The sequence below is a fragment of the Numenius arquata genome, chromosome 1 (assembly GCF_964106895.1).
Source record: "Numenius arquata chromosome 1, bNumArq3.hap1.1, whole genome shotgun sequence".
Taxonomy (NCBI): Eukaryota; Metazoa; Chordata; class Aves; order Charadriiformes; family Scolopacidae; genus Numenius; species Numenius arquata.
Window position 1 is genome coordinate 68,847,466 of NC_133576.1, and position 18,986 is coordinate 68,866,451.

The 18,986-nt window shown below is 45.1% G+C and overlaps 1 protein-coding gene across 1 annotated transcript in view; it reads left to right on the forward strand.

The window, feature by feature from the left end:
- The first annotated feature begins 3,506 nt into the window (after positions 1–3,506).
- Positions 3,507–18,986, forward strand: part of ATP10A (ATPase phospholipid transporting 10A (putative)) — a 120,458-nt gene continuing 104,978 nt past the window's right edge. The window contains exon 1 of the mRNA XM_074151349.1: positions 3,507–4,131. Within this exon, the coding sequence (XP_074007450.1) occupies positions 3,689–4,131 (443 nt within the window). The 5' untranslated portion in view covers positions 3,507–3,688. The remainder of the gene's footprint in view (positions 4,132–18,986) is intronic.

Consider the following 18,986-nt stretch of genomic DNA (forward strand, 5'->3'; position numbering starts at 1 on the left):
TTCTTACCTTGCCTTGGGCACTGTGATTGAAAGTTTAATGTTACAACATACCCAGTCCTTAATACACTTTCAGTTACTGTTTGCTGAATATGCAGTGTGAAACCCTATCTATACACCATTTCTTATACGGCATCAGAGTGTGGTGGGCTCACCCGTTTCTCAGTGGCTCAGCAACTGGCTTACTTCCCATGCCAGCACAGGCTCACAAGACCTGGCAGCACTGGTGTCTTCATCATCTTTCTGCTCAGATATGCCATACCTGAGCCACCCATGAGTCACCTGGTACTGAAAAAGATATTAAAAGTTTGCCTCTGAGAGGTGATGTGCTTTGACATCAGGAGAGAGCAAAGATTACTGTTGCTTCTCCTCTAACCACCAACTGTTGCGTAGACAAGCCGGAGGGAAGTCCAGAGAAAACATGAAGCCTGAATGGAGCTTGAGCTCCTGGGGGGCAGGGGTGAACCAGAGCCCCATAAAACAGTGGGTCACAGAAGCCGGCAGGCAAGTGGCAAAAAGTCCAGCAACCCACTTTTTGGAGTATCTGCAGCTGCCTGCAAGGAGACCTCTGGTGGGTGAAGCTTGGCTTCTGGGAGCATAGCAGAGATACAGTGTCCTCTTTATCCCATTTCAGCATTTCTGAAGGAAAAAGGATTTTTGTTCATTCCAGCTTACCCTTGAAGTTAATCTCAAGCATAAGCAAGTCAAGAACTGGTTAACCAAGGCAAAAAACAAACACAGAAAATTAAAATCGAGAGCTTTTTTTGTCTCCTTTTTCTGTGTGGGATAACATTTTTGTACTTTTTTCCTTATCAACAAAGGAGCAGATTTAGCAAAGAAACCCAGACCGATTCTCCATTTTCCCCTTGCAAAAAGTAAAACCTTGTTGTTTCCATATTCCAAGAACTGGGAAACCCAGGAAATCCCTGCTAAGTTTGCAGTAGCATCAGAAGAGTTGACAGCAGGATTGGTAAAGGGTTTGTGGCTTCATACAGTACCAATGTCAGGCCATGTGCTGAACTAGCATTCACCTAGTCCCTCAGGGCCTGAAAGGGGTTCATAATTATACAATCAGGGAATCGTCTAGGTTGGAAGGGACCTTTAAGGTCATCAAGTCCAACCATTAACCTAACACTGACAAAACCACCACTAAACCATGTCCCTAAGCACTGCGTCTACAAGTCTTTTAAATACCTTCAGGGATGGTGACTCAACCCCTTCCCTGGGCAGCCTGTTCCAATGCTTAACAACCCTTTTCATGATGAATTTTTTCCTAATATCCAATCTAAACCTCCCCTGGTGTAACATGGGGCCATTTCCTCTTGTCCCATCGACTGTTACTTGAGAGAAGGGACCAACCCCCACCTTGCTACAACCTCCTTTCCGGTAGTTGTAGAGAGCGATAAGGTCTCCCCTCAGCCTCCTTTTCTCCAGGCTAAACAACCCCAGTTCCCTCAGCCGCTCCTCATAAGACTTGCTCTGTAGCCCCTTCACCAACTTTGTTGCCCTTCTCTGGACTCGCTCCAGCACCTCAATGTCTTTCTTGTAGTGAGGGGCCCAGAACTGAACACAGTATTCAAGGTACAGCCTCACGAGTGCCAACTACAGGGGGACGATCACCTCTCAAGTCCTACTCTCCAAGCTATTCCTGATACAGGCCAGGATGCTGTTGGCCTTCTTGGCCACCTGGGCACACTGCTGGCTCAGATTCAGCTGACAGTCAGCCAGCACCCCCAGGTCCTTTACCACCAGGCAGCTCTCCAGCCACCCTGCCCCAAGCCTGTAGTGCTGCATGGGGTTGTTGTGACCCAAGTGCAGGACCCGGCACTTGGCCTTATTGAACCTCATCCCACTGGCCTTGGCCCATGGATGCAGCCTGTCCACATCCCTCTGTATAACCTTCCTACCCTCAAGCAGATCAACACTCCCACCCAACTTGGTGTCATCTGAGAACTTACTGAGGGTGCACTCGATCTCCTCGTCCAGATCGTTGATAAAGATATAAAACATATATTACTGATATTATCTACACACTTTTAAAAAGCAACTACAAAACTATTGCAAATGGGGGAAGGAAGGATGAAAACACAGCAATGCATTATAATTACAGACTTTGAGACTCAGGGGTAATGGCTTTCACTTCTTGGGTTTCAGGGATCTTGTCATGGCAGCATCTGAACCGTGGGACCCAGGTACTCTCCCCAGAAGATGCCCCAGTCCTGACCTGACCTCATATCAAGACTAGATGTGTATACTTTATGCCTATTTTCCATGGTAACAAGAAACCTGCTGACAAGATTCAGGGGTTTGCTATTGTACTCAGTGTGATCCTACCTTGGGATATCACAGGATCAGGACCAAGGGTCACACCACAAAATGCATCTGTGCTACAGTTTAGACACAGCCTGGAGCGACCTGCGGCAGCTTTTTATGCTGCCTGAGGAATCCCATACCCAAAGAGTGTGCTGTTAAATCCCAACCTAAAGCGATGCTGCAAAGTCTCATGTCATGCCCAGTAGCAATAACCTTCATTATTCTTATATTATTTGTTCTTTAAACATCTGCATACATTTATTTGCTTGTGACTTCAGACTGTGTCTTTCGATCTTGATTATTCGCTCTTCTGTATTTCAAGTCTATCTGTCAGGCTTTCTGTCTTCACCCGCAACTGCATCTCTCTCCAGAAAGTGCAGAGCGCAAACCTCAGAGGATTTTCCATCCCTCACTGGGAAGACCTACCACGAGGGAATAGAAAAATCCATATAAACCTGAACACAGGTTACAGCACACCGCCGCCTGGATGTGTGCGGGGCTGGCGGTGCCCAACACTTTCCATCAGAAACCTCCTTTTTGGTTGCCACCTTTGGGGTTGTCCCAAGCGCCACGTCCGCCACCAACTGAACGGGGGCACCAGGCAGAAGACATCCAGAGACATCGCGCCGTACCGCAGAGGTGGCTACAAACATGGCACAGGGTGTCAGTCAGAAAACGGAGTATTTTGACGTGAGTCAGCTGATAAAAACTCCCGCTGGCTGCTCTTTGGGGACCTTGGATACAGGCCGGTGCGGAGCTGCCGACGCTTCAGTGCAAATTTTTTCCTTTCTACACCCAAAGCCCTCTCCCTCCTCCTCCTCCTCCTCCCCACGTGTAACAGAAAGTCAAAGCAGCCGATAAAATGTCACCCGCGGGTCTGTACCGCGGGGCTGGGGGGGACGACCATACCCGGGGGCGCCGGCTGCCCGGCGCGGGGAGCGGGGCGGCGGCGCGGCCCTCGGGGCGGGCTGGGAGCGGAACCGCCGCTCTCCCCTTCCCGCCCTGGGCCGCCCCCGCCGGCGGCCCCGCCATGGCGTACGGGACGGCGGCCGCCGCATCCCCCCGCGCCCTGAGCCGGCCCGGGGCCCGGCCCGCCAGCGGGACGGGGCGAGGCCGGCGGGAGGAGGAGGAGGAGGGCTCGGCTCGCCGCCTGCCCACGTCCCCTCCCCGGCCGAGGAGGAGGAGGAGGAGAAAGCGAGCGAGGTCCCGGCAGAGCGGTTAGGAGAGGGTTAGAGAGAGCCCTCCTCCCCCCCCGCCACACACACCCCCGGAGGGGAAGAGGAAAGGAGAGCCGAGGCGGGCGGCGGAGGATGATAACTTAGGGCCGCGCCTGGCGGTGGGAGCTGCCCCGGCGAGGGCGGCGGGGAGGGCGGCAGCGATGTCCCAGGGCACGGCTGGGGGAGAGGGAGCGCCCCAGGTGCTGCCGGAGGGGAAGGAGAGGCAGAGGAAGAGGAGACGGAGGAAGAAGAAGGAGAGTAAGACGCGGCTGGTGCGCTCTGGATTGCTGTTACCTGAGGCCGAGGCAGAGAAGTCCAAGAGGACGGTCCTGGCCAGCAACCGCCTCAAGACCACCAAGTACACGGCGCTCTCCTTCCTGCCCAAGAACCTCTTCGAGCAGTTCCACCGGCTGGCCAACGTCTACTTTGTGTTCATCGCCCTCCTCAACTTCGTTCCAGCCGTCAATGCCTTCCAGCCGGAGCTGGCCTTGGCCCCCGTGCTCTTCATCTTGGCGGTCACCGCCATCAAGGACCTATGGGAGGATTACAGCCGCTACCGCTCCGACAAGGAGATCAACCACATGGAGTGCCTGGTGTACAGCAGGTGAGGCGGGATGGGTGCTGGGGACAAGGAGGGCTGTGGTGGCAGCTGGTGGTGGAGATGCGGGCAGGTGGAGGTGTGGAAGCAGGGCGGCGAGCAGGTCCATTTTGGAGGGCTTTGGTTTCCACTCCAAGCACGAAGAAACTCCCAGTTGCCCCTGGAGCTGGTGTCTCCCATCGCTTTGCTCAGAACGGTGGAAGTTCCTACAGTCCTGTGTCTTCAGGTGAAAGAAAAACCGCTCAGATCGGTGGGATCTCACAGTAAATCACTGATTTATGAGCAAGCAGCATTTTTTTATACGCTCAGAGTTTGTTAGTGGTTTATGTGTTAAAGGAAGGGCAGTGCGTGGTAAAGTGAATGTAAGCATCACAACTAGTGTTTGATTTGCAAGCCTTTATGTGGGCATTTCCCAGTGTGAGCGGTCAATTACACCACTGTATGGTGTCAGCTATTAATTTGGTTTTAGCAATATGAGACCTCACTCAAGTAATCTGCTATTAAATCTTCACTGAGCAAAGGAAGGATAGAGGCCAGAGGCTTCTGCGTTTGAGTTAGGACTGTGAGGTTTCATAAGATACGAATTAGTGAGCCCGAGCTATGTTTGCTTTTCTAAAGAATGAGGCAGTCTTTCCACTGAACATTTACTTTTAAGCAAATGCTTTTTATTTATCGTCTGAAGTGTCATCATTCCCTGTGACTTCACTGTTTCCCGACACTCGTGGATGGAGCGGTAGGTCATTTATCTTCTTCAAATTTTATTTTTTTTTTTAAATGATCTGGGCTATGCATTTGAAGCCTTGGTATCTGTAAATCAGACTGAAATGACTTTTGCACCAACATTTATGTGCTCAGAATCCAGCTTTACAGAATTTTTGTTTTGCTTTTCTCTCAGTGCCAGATAGTCGTCTTGTAGTAGCTAAGGCTAAGGTTTTCTGGGGACTGAAAGACATATTTTCCGAAAAAGCAGACTTGAGTTCTCTTTCCGATGCTTCTAAGTCTAACAGAAACGAAACACGTGCCAAGAAGCTTACACTCTGATTCCACAGGCTGTCTGGGAGGGGTCCTCTAGGCTGACGTAAGCACTGAGGCAGAGAGCGGCTCTCCTATTGCAAGAAAGGCATGTGAAGAAAAAATAAAATGCTAAGAGGGACTCAGAATAGGCTCTGTTTTCAACATCAGCAGACTCAGCTTTTTATTTCACAAACTCACATCACATAAGAAATCTCACCCTGGGATATTGCCCTACCAGTAAGTGTGCATGCATGGGAACACAAGTAAAATGGCCTTATTTCTGTAAACTAAACCAAAAATAGCCTAGCCAAATCACACACATAGGCATCACTAACCTAAGGCTGTGCCTAGCACCTTGCTTGCCTGTAGTTGTCCTTAACACTGAATACTTCTGACGTTGAGGGAGATGGGTGGCAGGAAGGCTAGTAAAGGACTATTCTTGCAGTTAAGTAAAATAGTGCTAATAAGGATGGTTAACCTAGCCTTTGCCAAACAAAATCAGTTTAGAAATAAGGTCTCATGTCTCCTACATTGAGAAGAAAAAAGAAGTACCTGTTGCAGAAGCTGTTCAAAATATTAACAAATACTGGTACTGGGATATTAATTCTGGAATGCTTCTCCCCCCTGCAATTTTCCGTATCCCTCTCTGCTGCCAAAGAAATAGACATGACTATGAGAAAAGGTGTACCTTTGGTGTTAATATCACTTATGCTTTTTTGGGAGTTCCAGTGAAGTGCCCTGCCCTTTGAACTACTTACGCTGTGCCAGAGTAAAAGTCAGAATTGTTCCTTTTAACTGCAGAGTTTGCTTACTGTTGAGTGACACTTACACAGATTAATTTGGGAGTAGTGTGCCTTTGCATCTGCATCAAAGGCACTTGTCGGACTAATCCCTGTGGGGCAGCGAACGTGGAAGCTTAGGAGCTCCTTAGGAGCTCCGTCACCTGTTGAGGCACTGGAGCTGGGAGGCACTTTTTGGCTGGGAGCAGAGCTGAACGATGCGACCTTACAGGCCTCTGCAGAATCCTAGTCCCCGCTAGCAGCTCACCTATTTCCACCTTCCAGCAGTCCTTAGGAAAAGCTCCTGTCCCACAGTTAAAAAATAAAAAACAAAACAAGAAGTTAAAATAATTTCCTTATATGTTTTTAATCTGCTCACTTTTTTCTTCTTTTTTAGTCTTTTTTAAACTTCACCAAGTCACCTTTTTGAACATGCACCAGCCCCAGTGAACGAGATGGGACTAGAACCTTGCTATTTTTGGAGATAAAAAAACTATTGTTCTCACTAACTCGAATGACAAGGAACCGAGATTGGGAGATTTGTATCAAGGTCATGAAAGTTGCTGGGTGTGAGTTTAGAGAAGCTCTTTTCTCAGAAAGGTGTCATGCCAGGAGAAACACAAGTGATTGGACGTGACTTTTACTTTGTTTCCTTAGACTCTGCTTCTGGAAAAATGTTGAAGTATAGACATCGTATAAGGAAGTAATAAATGACAGCTTTTCTCCCCACATCCGTCTTATGCTGATCACTTTGTCAGTTTTACCACCTTTGACCAAGCCAGACACTCTCTCTCTCTCCCTCTCCCCCGCTTTGCCACTTCCCCGTGGTGTCGTGCAGGCAGACTTTGATGCAAATGCTGTCCTCGATAGAGATGCTTGTGTAGGTAGGGCAGGTTAATGAACATATAGCTGCAGCCGTGTGCTCCCCCAGGGTTGCTGGAGAGCAGCAGCTCTTCTCTGGCTGGCTTGGTAGCTTTGTAGGACTTTGTAGCTCTGAAAGAGGCCTTCTGTGAGACGGGATGTATCCGAGTGCTAGGGCAGTCCTCTGCGCTGTGATGGGTTCCCTTTCCTGCCAGCCTCCCACACAGCTGCATGAGAGCCACCTCAAACGTGAACTACAACGTTCAAACACAGACTACAGCAAATGACAGAGAATTACAACAGTCAGCAACTTCAGAAAGGGACTTTTGCTTCACAGCAGCATAGAAAAGCCCCTTATCGCACGTTTTTAGCGACCAAGTAAAGGTTCAAGTCAGACCCTGTGTGTTCTATCGTATATCCTCCACTTGCTGCTCTCCTGGCTGCTGAAGTATCCACCCCCTGTTAGATACAAGCAGCAATTAACAATGCGAGATCTGCAGGACGGAGGGAAAGCAGGGGCAGGCAGAGCTGCTCAGGCCAGCTCATCAGGAGGAGGTTCAACAGCATGCCAGCAGTGTCCACGGTGAGGTCCTCTGGAGCAGCCTACGCAAGGCAGATCATGTCAGTAACCCGATGTGGGGCAAAATAACTGTTCTCCTGCTATGCTGACTGCTTGACAGCTGGTACTCAGCCTAGGCCTTCCTCGTCCCGCCTGCCCAGTGGCGTGGACTTGGATGACCCCTTCTCATACAGCCACTGCTGAATCAATGACTCAGTGGCTTATAGTTGGCAACACTTCTCAGATGATAGAACAGCAAAGGATGATGCAAGCTAAAGTAAAAAGCCTATGTTCGCAGAAAGAAGACAGCTTTCATTTAAAAAATCTGGATATTTTGGAGAGTCCCTCAAAAGATACTGCTTTCTAGAGTCAGATGGTGGGAAGGGGAAAGACCTGAGTCTTGGAATAAATTGAAAGGAGCTGTTGAGTTTGAATTGCCAGCATATGTTGAGGAATGAAACACGCTAGAGAATTGCAGACTTTTGTTGCTCTGTGATGGAGTTTGTAGGTCTGCCTGTGAGAGCACTCGGGGTCTTTATAGGTAAAGAGGGAAGGTTTCTTAGCAAAGTGAAGTTAATAGGAGGCCTCTCCGGAGGCCTTTAAGGGCACCTCTCTTGTTTGGCAATACAGAGGAAATTAGGCACTTAGTTTAGGAGGACAGTTTCACAGGTCACCTAGAATTTAGATTAAGTGCAGGTGCTTAAGTTAGGAATGCTGGATCACAGCCAGAACTCTTTGTTAGTTGGTTTAAATGGAGGCAAGTTACAAATGCATTAGAGCCCGGCCTGTAGAAAATTGTTTCGTGTGCATAACCTTTGCAACCCTGTGATCGTCTTATTCTCCTCTCTTTGTTCCTCACTTCCACCACCCAGGGACAGAGGTTGAAGACTGGAGATTACGAATTCACAATCTTAATGGTGAAATCTTGTTTGGCTAGTTACTTTTCTGTGTTATTGTCTTGGACCTGGAGAATGGGAAGGCGATTTTTTCTTTGCAGTAAGTGTCCTCCAGTGCTCAACAGCTGTGGCTGGAGTTGTGGATTGGACATGTAAATGCTTGCTCCAAATAACTCCAGGATGCACACGTTGCTGCTGCTCTTAAATATTTGATAGAACTTAATTTATCACTGGAGCAGAAGTGTTAAAACTTTTCTAAGCAGGGGCTTTGTTTTCGGTGTGCTGTTACAAAGTATGGTATACATTTACATGGTATGTAAATAGAAGATGAATAGTGATAACTACAGTCACAACAAATAATGGCACTCCTCCAGCAGGGAATTACTTTTTATTACTGACGCGGTGCTGTGTTGGTGAAATAATCTCTGCTAACATTTTTGTAGGAGCCTTATATTCAAAACCAAAGGGCTTTGCTTTTTAAATCTATTCTCTTAACTCTGCGTCCATTGAATAGTATTGCTAGAGAGTGTAATGGTCTCTGCGTACTGATCGGAGAGTGATAACTGCTTCTTCTGTCAACCTGTGACTTAGAAAATCCATGACAAATTGGAATTTACGACCGGATATTCGTCTCCCCTGAGGTGTGGAAAATGTTTAATGGGGCATTCAGGCAGCTATCAAAGCAGGCTGTTTTACCTTAAATGTTAATTTCTTTCTGCAAAACTCAAGAGGAGGAGAGAAGAGAGTTTGATGTGGGCAATGTGTTTCATACGATTTCCAAAATACGCTCCTTTATTCCTCCCCTCTGTCAACTCACCAGTCAAAGCAATTCCAGCCTTGGAGAAAAAAGATACGGCGTTGTTACAAAATTCTCACAAGGGCACAGCGGATCCCACTCATGGCCTATAAAATAGCCACATGATGACTTGCCCTGCAACCACTTTAGTTCTTAGGTGCCTTATTTTGCTGGCAACACCAGTCTCTGGGCAGTTGGGTTTATCTGGTGATTATCTCCCACTACTACCCAAATACAGCAGAGCATCTTCGCATCCCAAAATGTGCTGGCAGGGTAAGACATTTCTCACCAGGAGATATAAACTTGTCTCATCTCTTCCAGAACACAAATGTCACTAGATGTGATTCAAAAGGAGACTACCTGGGATTACTCAGTTTCCTCTTTGAGTGAGCTTGGTGCACTGAAAGTTGAAAGCAGAAAGTAGCAGTCTGAATCTGTTGGTGAAGTCAGTTTTCCCTCCATGAGTTTCAGAGAGGTGCGGCTCTGTCCATATTACTGTGTCTTTGTCCTTTGGTTTGGGCCAGGCTGACAGTGAGTAAACTCACTGGGAGATGCAGTAGTAGCTCTTGTGTTAGACTGACTGAGAGTAATTTCATTCGGTGGTAGAGTTGATCCTAGTAGCAAGGGATCTCTGTGCTAATCTTCTGAGATTTAGCCAGCTGCAATGCACAGGAGAACCCAACTACAGTCTGTCCAACTATATGTATGCAGTTTATTTTTTATTTAGTGTAGGGAAAATTTTCTAAGTGCCTGAGCTTCACTACTGGAAAAGAAAAATGCTTGCCTCTTATTACTAAGCTCTTTCATTTGTAGAGGATGTCATGAGAGCAGTTGTAGGCTGTTTCACATGCCTCTGGCTAACTGCCAAAGAAGATACTGTTAATCTCCACTGAAAGACCTAGGGATGTCCCCAGATTAATTTTTGCAGATACATGCTGCACTCTGGAGAGACACTGTAGCTTGCGTTAAGCAGACCACAGCCCAGAAGTATAGGTGGCTACCTTGTGCATGAATCTACTTGCTCTCACGTGTCGGTATTATCTTGAGACCATGGTTATTGCTAGAGGTGGCCAAAAGCAGAATAACATATCTACTTTATTCTGTCAGAATACATTTCCAAAGGAACTATACAAGAGGAGAGAATAGCATGTATTGTTCAACTCTGCCCAACACTGTGATTCCACATTCCACCTTCCACGTGTCAGCAGAACTGAAAACCAGAATTGAAAACCCTGACAACCATGCTGTAGATCAATGTTTTATGGAACTGCTTATTAGTTAGCATGGCATAACTTAGGGCATTCCTCCTGCTAGTAGATCAGTCCTCCAGAAGTACTTACTAGAGTAGTTGTCTCAAGCTCTGTCTGGGAGGCCTTTATTTTACTATGGTAGTGTTGGAGGACTCCAGGGAATAAAGAAGACTTAAATGACTTCTTGTGATTTTTCCTTCCTCCTTCTGACTAATGTTGGCTGATAAGGAAGATGAAAATAGAGAAAGAAAGAAGCTCCCTGCCACTGGGCAGGACTTTCTCAGACACCTTATCCAGACTTACACAACTCTTACGGATGGGCAGGCTGTCTGCCTTGACGCAGCAGCAGGAGAAGTCCGAGAGCCAAATATCCCCTTGTTGTGTAATCCAGGATGCTCACCATTTGCAGAGGTCTAAGAGGTGTCTCTCTTCTCCCCCTGCAGCACTAGGCCTTTTGGCTATGTGGACCTTTTGTATATATACACAGTAAGGGCAATGCAGCTGGCAAGCTAAATGCACGACTTTCAGGGTTATGCCCAGTTTGCAGGATTTACACTGTGCAGGCTTGGTTTTAGCAACCACATATATTGAGAGCAATTAAATTCATTAAAAGCAGAACGGTTTGTTTCACTTCACATAGTTGGAGAGGCGAACCAGTTTCCAGGGCTTACCTTCAGCCTCAGTGTTTTCTCTTGGTAGTTGGCACTAATGCAACTATGTTAGTGGCCAGTCATTGTACTCAGAAGAGAACCACAGCAGAAACACGATCCAAGCCCTGCAGCAATACTCTCTGCCTGACCTTGTCTTACCAGGATGTGGAAGCAAGACAGTGGGAATCTCCATGTGCTGGGCCAGGGAGAGCGTATTTTCGGTGAATGGCATCATCAAGTGAGGAGCTGACTCGATGCTAAAGGACACTGACCTCCTACTGATAATTCTGCGTAGGTGTGGGCAGTAGCTTCCTCTGATGTATGTCAAGCGCAAAAGTTGACCCACTTCCAAAATGCAACCACAATGCAAACGTGTGAAAGACACTAGTCTACTTTTGCCTGGGTAGGTGCTTGTGGTGGTGTGGAGGGGAGGGAAGGTGCAGAGGGCAGAACAGTGACATCCTGTTCCAGGAGCTTGAGTGGCCCTAATATTGAGCTCAACTGGGGAAATGTACATGTACAAACGTATCTTTGATTCTGAAAGACTGATAAAGCAAGCCTTAGATTTAGTTTCAGGAAGATGACCTGCGTGTTTCTGAATGAATTGGTTTAATCTTTGCTGCGGGCCCAGGAAGTGGGAATGGGGAGAGTTCAGACTAAGAGCTGTCAGTGCGTGCAAGATGTAAGCTGAGAGAAACAACTTTGTCTCTTTTACTATTTCTAGGATTCAGCTAGACAGCCTGTCCATAGAAAGCCGCTGGCTACCCAGCTAATAGGGTGTTTTGTCCTGTGGACTGCTGAGGATATCTAACCTTTATGAGCTGGCAAACTGCCACCTAGTTCTTTGCTCCAACAGGAGCAATGTTATATTCTGTTTCGAGAGTGGTGCAGGTGAAGATCTCTGCCGTGGTCAGCCTACGTCCTTAAGGCCATGTTGTGTGGTCAAAGGACAGTCTTGAACTGGCAAGGCATGTGTTTTCGGGGGCAAGGTATGCATTTTCGGGGTGAGAAGCATCTGCCATCTCCTCTGCTATTTTATTACAGTTTTATTCTTGTCTGATTGCAATTTCTCTAGAATGACAAATAGGCCAGTCTCTCCAGTGCAGCAGCCAACATTTGCATCATGCGCAGTCATTTCATAAACCCAGACTCTGCTGGAGATTTGTTATAATAGGCATGGAAGTCACTTGTTTTGTTTTTATGTTCTGGTTGCCTGGAAATACTGACCTACTTCAAGGAAGAGTTTAAATGTTTGACTGACAACTGCACTCCAGTTCTTATATATCTGTGCTGCTATTATATTAACACTGAGGGTGTGAACACTATTGTAGAATATTTGGTATTTCTGTAGCTTTGATGGAGGTTTTCGTTTTGACTTTTTGGAGAAAAAGTCCATTATGAAGAGACAGCATTTGCAACCATAGCTCTTTACCTTTGTATGTTATCTTATGCTTGCTAGGCTTTTTCTAGTTTGCACAGCCATATACATGGATGCTTGCCCCTTGTCTGTTCACCTTCCTGCCTTCCAGTAGCAACCTGAATATGCCTGTTTTGGCTATGCTAGCTGATTTTGTTTGTTCACTAACAAGTTGTTGTGAAATCTCCCAAAATACTGAGGCTAACACACAAAGTGCTGAACAGCAGTCACCTAAATACTATTGTGGGCATGTTCAGGAACTCTCAAAGTCCAGACATGGAATAAGATGCCTCAGAAGAGATGCCAGTGGACAAATATTAGCAGGCATATTCAGTAGCCAAACCTTAAAGATGCAGTTCAAGAAGTTCAAAAGTGCATTAGAGAGATGTAATCTATTTTGGGCAAAAGCAGATTGTGAAAAATCAAATCAAATCCACCCAAGTCCGATCTTGCAGTTGTAGTGCGTTATTTTTTGTGGGGGCCCACACTTATATTTGTGGGTTCAGATGCCTTCTGTATTTTCTTTTTCTCCTTTTTTAGAATTCCCATGTTCTCATTGTCAGCTTCCCCTTGCTGTACTTCCCTCTTTGCTGTACACCTGCAACACTGTCAAGCTAAAGCTTGATTTTATACAGTTTACCAGAATAAAGACATAGCTTGTTTTTATCTGCACACTTGAGAGCATTTTGATCTTCCTTCACTATCATATGTTCATATTTTATCAAAGATCCTTGGATAGCGGTGCCTGTCTCCTGATAGACAAGTTGATTTGCATCTTAACTCTTCTGCATATGCCATTAGTTGTCTTCCCTGTAAACACTAGTGAGCTGCTGATTGGAGCTGGCTGGCAGGAAGCCCTCTCAAGTGCTAATTAGGTTCTCTCTGACCTGACAAGGGTATTTCTTGAAGGAGTTTGTCAGGTTCTTTCTGGGACATGAGGTGAGATTTATTTCACATTGCTGTTAGCTAAAAGGTATGCGTCCAGTCTGACCAAGTCATCTACGCCACAATCAGTGAAGAGCATTGAACATTTTCCAGGGGGGAGAGGAAATCTTTCCAGTTTATTTGAGACACTTAGGTTAGTTTGAATCAGGAGGTCCTTGCCTCTCTCCAGTGATGATACAGGTGAAGCTAAACTAGATGACTAGCTTATACAGCTAAGTCCAGGTAAGATGAATCTCATTAGTAAACTCAGAGGGGATAGATTTTAATTCCTGTTAATGCTCCATATGATTTTTGGACTGTAGAAGAGTAGCCTGTCCAGCTCAATATATTTAATTATTTACTTAAGAACAACGCTTTGGAATCATAGATACAAGTATGGTCACCCGTCAGGTGAAGGGGATATCCCAGTACCACTGTTTCATTTCCTGCCACATTCTGCCTCCAGCATTAGCCATTAGCATATTGTTAATACTTGTGAAATGTATTTATAGCATTTATCTCAGTGCTGAGAAACAATGTAAGAGATGAGTTGCTATCAATAAATAATTTTCTTCTTTGAATAACTGATTACATTTGTATTTCTGTGGAGTTTTTTGGGCTGCCCACATAATGTGAGGAATCGGTATTTTGGGATGTTATTTGCTCTTTAACCTCAGATACAGCTTTTGGGAAGGAGTGTTGAAACATAAGGTAGGAGGTACCTAATTCTGCTTTCTTCTGTTTGTCTGGATGTACCTAAATATTTGGTGAACTAAAACCACTTTGTGAGCTACGTCTCTTAAAATGCAGAGGGCAGTTTTGTGTTTGACATAATCATGGCTTTTACAAGCATTGAAGTGGGCCTTCACTGTCAGGTGTCTCAAAAATATCACATATGGTTGTTGGGATTATGTTTTACGTCCAGTAGGATCAGACGTTAAAACCTGCAAGGGATATGGCTAGGTGATCAGGGATTGAATCAGAGGGGTCAGTGGTGAAATTATTCTGCTGATGTTGAGTATCACTGATTTACTTTTGGTTACCAATTTCTGTGCTGGAATTTTAGTGCCTGTCCATGTAGGAGCACAGGCACATGCAGACATGTCATGTAGCCGTGTAAGAGCTGCAGCACCATATGTCATGCCACTGTTCGCTATCTTGAAAGTCCCAAGTTCTGTTCATCTGATTTAAGCATTTGATACTCTGCTCTTCCTGATTGTTCCAGTTCAAATGTACTGTCTCCTGTAGGGTTTTTCTTACATGTGTCTGTCATTCATTTTCAGCGCAGTTCCCTGTGTCTGTCTGCTTTTTGTGATGGTATCATGGTTGTGTGTGGGAGCTCCTATTTCTGTCAGATCCTGTGGGAGCTTTCCACAATGCAAGTTCAAGAGAAAAGCTGTACCGCAGCTGAGCCAACCATCAGTCTAGTGGTGCTGGTGTTTAATCTGGCGCACCCGTTTTCCAGGAGTCCAATTTAAAGTCCATACCATTCGCAGTGAAGTAGCTTTTCTTCCTGGAGTGGAATATCTGCCAGCTCATTCCAGAAAAATGTGTGTAATACCTGTAAAACCCTTCTGCCAAAGGTTATTGCAGCATAGGATCCCCAGCCTGACAGTGTATCGCTATATGTAGAGCTAACAAAGCACTGAAATGTAGTCTAGGATGAAAAGTCAACAACCAGTGGATTTTGTGTATTTGCCAAGTGTTTGGTTGTTGATGTATTTTTTTATTTTGGGGGGTGGGAGTGGGTGTTTGTGTCTTCTTTGTTGGGTTGGGTTGTGGGTTTTTTTTTCCAATTAATAAGCCACGTAGAAATGATCAGTTGTTACTCCAGTTTCAAAGCTGTTAAAGAATTGTTGCCAATCTCGCTAAAGATAAAACTCATGAGAAAACTTAAGTCCAAAACATTTATTCCATTTTCAGACAGAAGTACGGAAGAACAATCTACCATGATAAAGACAGAAATAGTGTCTTTGAAGCACATAGTGTCTCTGCCTTTTAAAGCCTTTGTTCAGCATTTTAGTGTAAGATTTTTCTAAAATTCCCCATGGTTATTCTAAATTCAATCCTCCTTGGAATGCAGGGAGCAGAAGAGAAGGAGGAGAGTTCCTGAGTTTATTTTCAATGGCATTTGGTTTGGCTTAGAGGATTTTTATATTGCTAATTTGGTCCTTGCATATTAATTCATGTTCTTCCTCTGCTGCTCCTAAATTGGAAACTTTCCATTTTACATCTGGCAGCCTTGTCCTCAGTTGTTTAACCTTTATGCGTTATCACTAGAAATAGCTGTTTTGTGCAGAGAATCCAGCCTCTTAGTCATAATAAAATTCCCTTCAGCAACTTCTAGAAGGGTTTTTGGGTTTGTTTTTTTGTTTTGTTTTTTAACCACTATCCACATTTACAGAAAGCATGTCTGAGTTGATAGTACTGCATCTTACCAAAAAGTTTTAAGCAAGAAAAATACAATACTTGTCCTTTGCTCTTTATCATTGGAAGAAAGTTTAGAAGCACAACCACATCTACACAAGTGGTTAACACCAATGGTGCGCTGCCCCACCTAGTCAAGCAGTTTTTAAACTACGTGCAAACCAGATTGCTGATCATTCGGGAGCAGAGTTCTTACTTTTCCAGTTACTGAATATACATCCAGATGTCCAACACTTCTGTGGGATGTCTCTTCATCCATGTCTAACTCTTTTCTGACCTGATTTTGTAACTCATTAGTTCCAGTTAGATTCCACAGCAGTTCGTTCCACATAGGTCATACACAATATGAAAATATCATCTGCAAAGGAAGGGTCCCCAGTCAGTGTTCCCGGTAACTTTTATTACTGTGCTACACACCTGTACATATTTAGTGGGAGCACTAAGCTGGTATGCAGTACACAGTGGGAGACTACGAGCTGTGTATTTAGAAAGCTTAGTCCGTTCATCTTTTTTGCCCAAGTATAACTCAAATAAGAAGCAAAGCCCAGAAAGAGATTATCTTTTTTTTAAATGTGACTTCCTACGCAATTGGTTACACGAATGCCATCCTTAAAGCTCTCAGCTGCAAAAAGTGTGCTTGTACGATACACATTCCGCGTGAAGCAGGATTGTCCCAGTTGGTATATCTAAACACCTTCAGAGCACCATGCAGAGGTGCTTGCTGCTCTGGAAGCAATATGGGCCGTTACTGCTGTGCTGTCTCTTAGCAGGTTTGTCAGCTCAAACGCAGCCAAGTTCACATTACAGTTTTCTGTTGTGGATGGGGCACAGCTGGTGGGAGTTTGAGACCCTGCACCCTGCTCTAATTTATTGTCCTTAGACCAAAAAAAGCCAGTAAGAATGTTCAGTAAATGCAGATGCAGATTGCATGACTGTGCTTAATTTGGGGAGGGGAGCTATTTCAGTTTAACTGTGACCAAATGGGTGGTAAACCATGATTCTCAGTACTGACGGTTAATGCAGCAGTGTTTCCCGAGTAACTTTGGATGAGGAAGTAAATTGTAAAAATATAACCCTATCAAAACACCTTTTTTCAAAGAGACATGTATATAATAGGTGTGATTCGCCATATCAGCACAGATCAAATTACCAGAAGATTCATGATTCAGGATTGAAAAGCAAGTTAAACAAGCTGGATTTAGGCTTTAGATATTCAAGTAAAGCAGATGTAAATAAGTGCTACTTCAAGTCGTTATTCTTCTACTGTATTTTTGCCATCTGAATCCATTTTTACTAAGAACTTAAAGTGAAAAAGCTGCTTTTTAATTCTTAGGAAGGGAGTACAACATTCTTAGGAGTTTTCCAAAGCTCCAAAAAAGTAACCTGTAGGTGCCACAGCAGCGTAGGCAGCTCATGTTCCAGAGCAATGTTTATCCTGCTTGAAGTCAGCAGGAGAACTCTCTTTGAGCCATGACTTCTCCCCTGGCTTTCTAAAATAAGACCCTTTTTGCAAGTCAGACCTTCCTTTGGTCAATACGACGCCCTCTGTATGACGTACGGGATCACCTCCCATGGCCTTAAACCACACTGGCTTTCATACTTGATGTCTGTCTGCATCTGTCCCTGTTGTAAGGGTGATCCCTGGTGATTTGTGTAGGGAAATGAAAGGCGCATTTATGCTGCCCAGCGAGGAGGTCTGTGTTGGCATTGGGGCAGGCTGGTGTGTCGGTATGGACAGAGCCCAAGGCAGCATTACTCAGATAAATGTCTCTGAGCTGCTCAGCAAGGCTTGTTAGCTCGTCTGCGTCAGGCATGTAATGCCTCGGTACAGTCGTACTGCTTGGAGAGGAAAGCTGGCTCTACAGCAGTTGGTTCAAATGTCTCCAACTGGAGTTTCAAGATGATTTTGCACCTCGGAGGACTCTGTGAGCCTGCCTTACAGACACATTCTAATCAAGAAGAAATATTGAGCTTAAAAGCTTTACAGCTGTAGATAGCACCATCAAATGTTCAGTCCTTGGACTGGGAAGGTATTAAAAAGATGATTGGGAGCTTAAGAAGTCTTAAAATGTATATGAGTAGAGTCATAGCTGTTTCTCTGCAACAAAGCAACGGGCATTTTGTAAACATCAGTTGGTTTGCTTTACACCAGGATGGGTACAAGGAGAAACTGGCCAGGGGAACAGTTTTGCTGTTTTGACAAGTGTGACTTCACACTTGGCAAGTCAGCAGTTTGTATGCTGGGACAGCTGTCTGTTCTGCATAGCTCTGCTCTTTATCAAGAAACCTCTGCATAATGGACAGTGAACATCACTGAATGGGTAGCGATTACAAAAGCAGAGGTAGGTCTTTTCCTGCACGCATCCAGAGAGTCTAGAAACTGGTGGCCAAAATAACCGCAGTGTTTTCATGGTACTGAAAGCAGGCAACGCACAGCAGCCAAGAATGTGGAAATCCAGTCTTTTCATCATGACGTGGGATTATGCTTTGGCCAGCTCAAACTTTTGGTCCTGGTTTTACATTTCCAGGAGAGGTGCTTTACTTCTGAAGCTGTGCTTTGAGCTCTGCTGGCACAGAGAGGGCTGATGGCTGACAAAGACATCAGGCTGCAAGGGCAGTACAGGCGGTCCTTAATTCAGCCTGCTAGAGGAGGGAAGAACAGAGACAGACTTCATGGATCAGTAGCACTGGCTCTGCCTCTTGTTTCAAGTTATTAAAACAACACTTCAGTTGTTTTTTAAAAGGCGTTTTCCTCAATGCTCTCTAATGCCCATAGTAATTTTAGATGCTGGGAAGTAAATATTTTTCTTCTACCAGTGTGTTTTGGTTTTTTTTCCTACTTGGCAAGCAGTGGCATTTGGGGGTTTTGTGTTTTGTTTTGGTTATTCTTCTACAATATTTAGGATGAAGTAGAAATTAGCTTGCTACCAACACCTTGCAGATATATACACACAAAATACTTGAACTTGTCAAAACAAGTTATTTTTTGCATCAGCAGTCTTGAGTTTATTTTCTGCTTGCATATTTTCAGAGTGCTTCTTACCAGCTGCTGTGGACAAAACATTGTGTCTGCAAGATCGACAAACTGATGGCTTTTCAGTTAGTGCTGTAGAGGTCAGCTATGGGAGAGACAGTTGGAGAAAAATAGGCAAAATTTGATTATTAGAAGGCTGCTTAAGATAAGACCAATGTTAAGATAAATCAGAAAATAGGGCAAAAGAAAAATGTGGTTCTGACCTCTAATGCCAGAAAAATGAACAGTTAGTGCATATAACTGGGCCTTGAAAT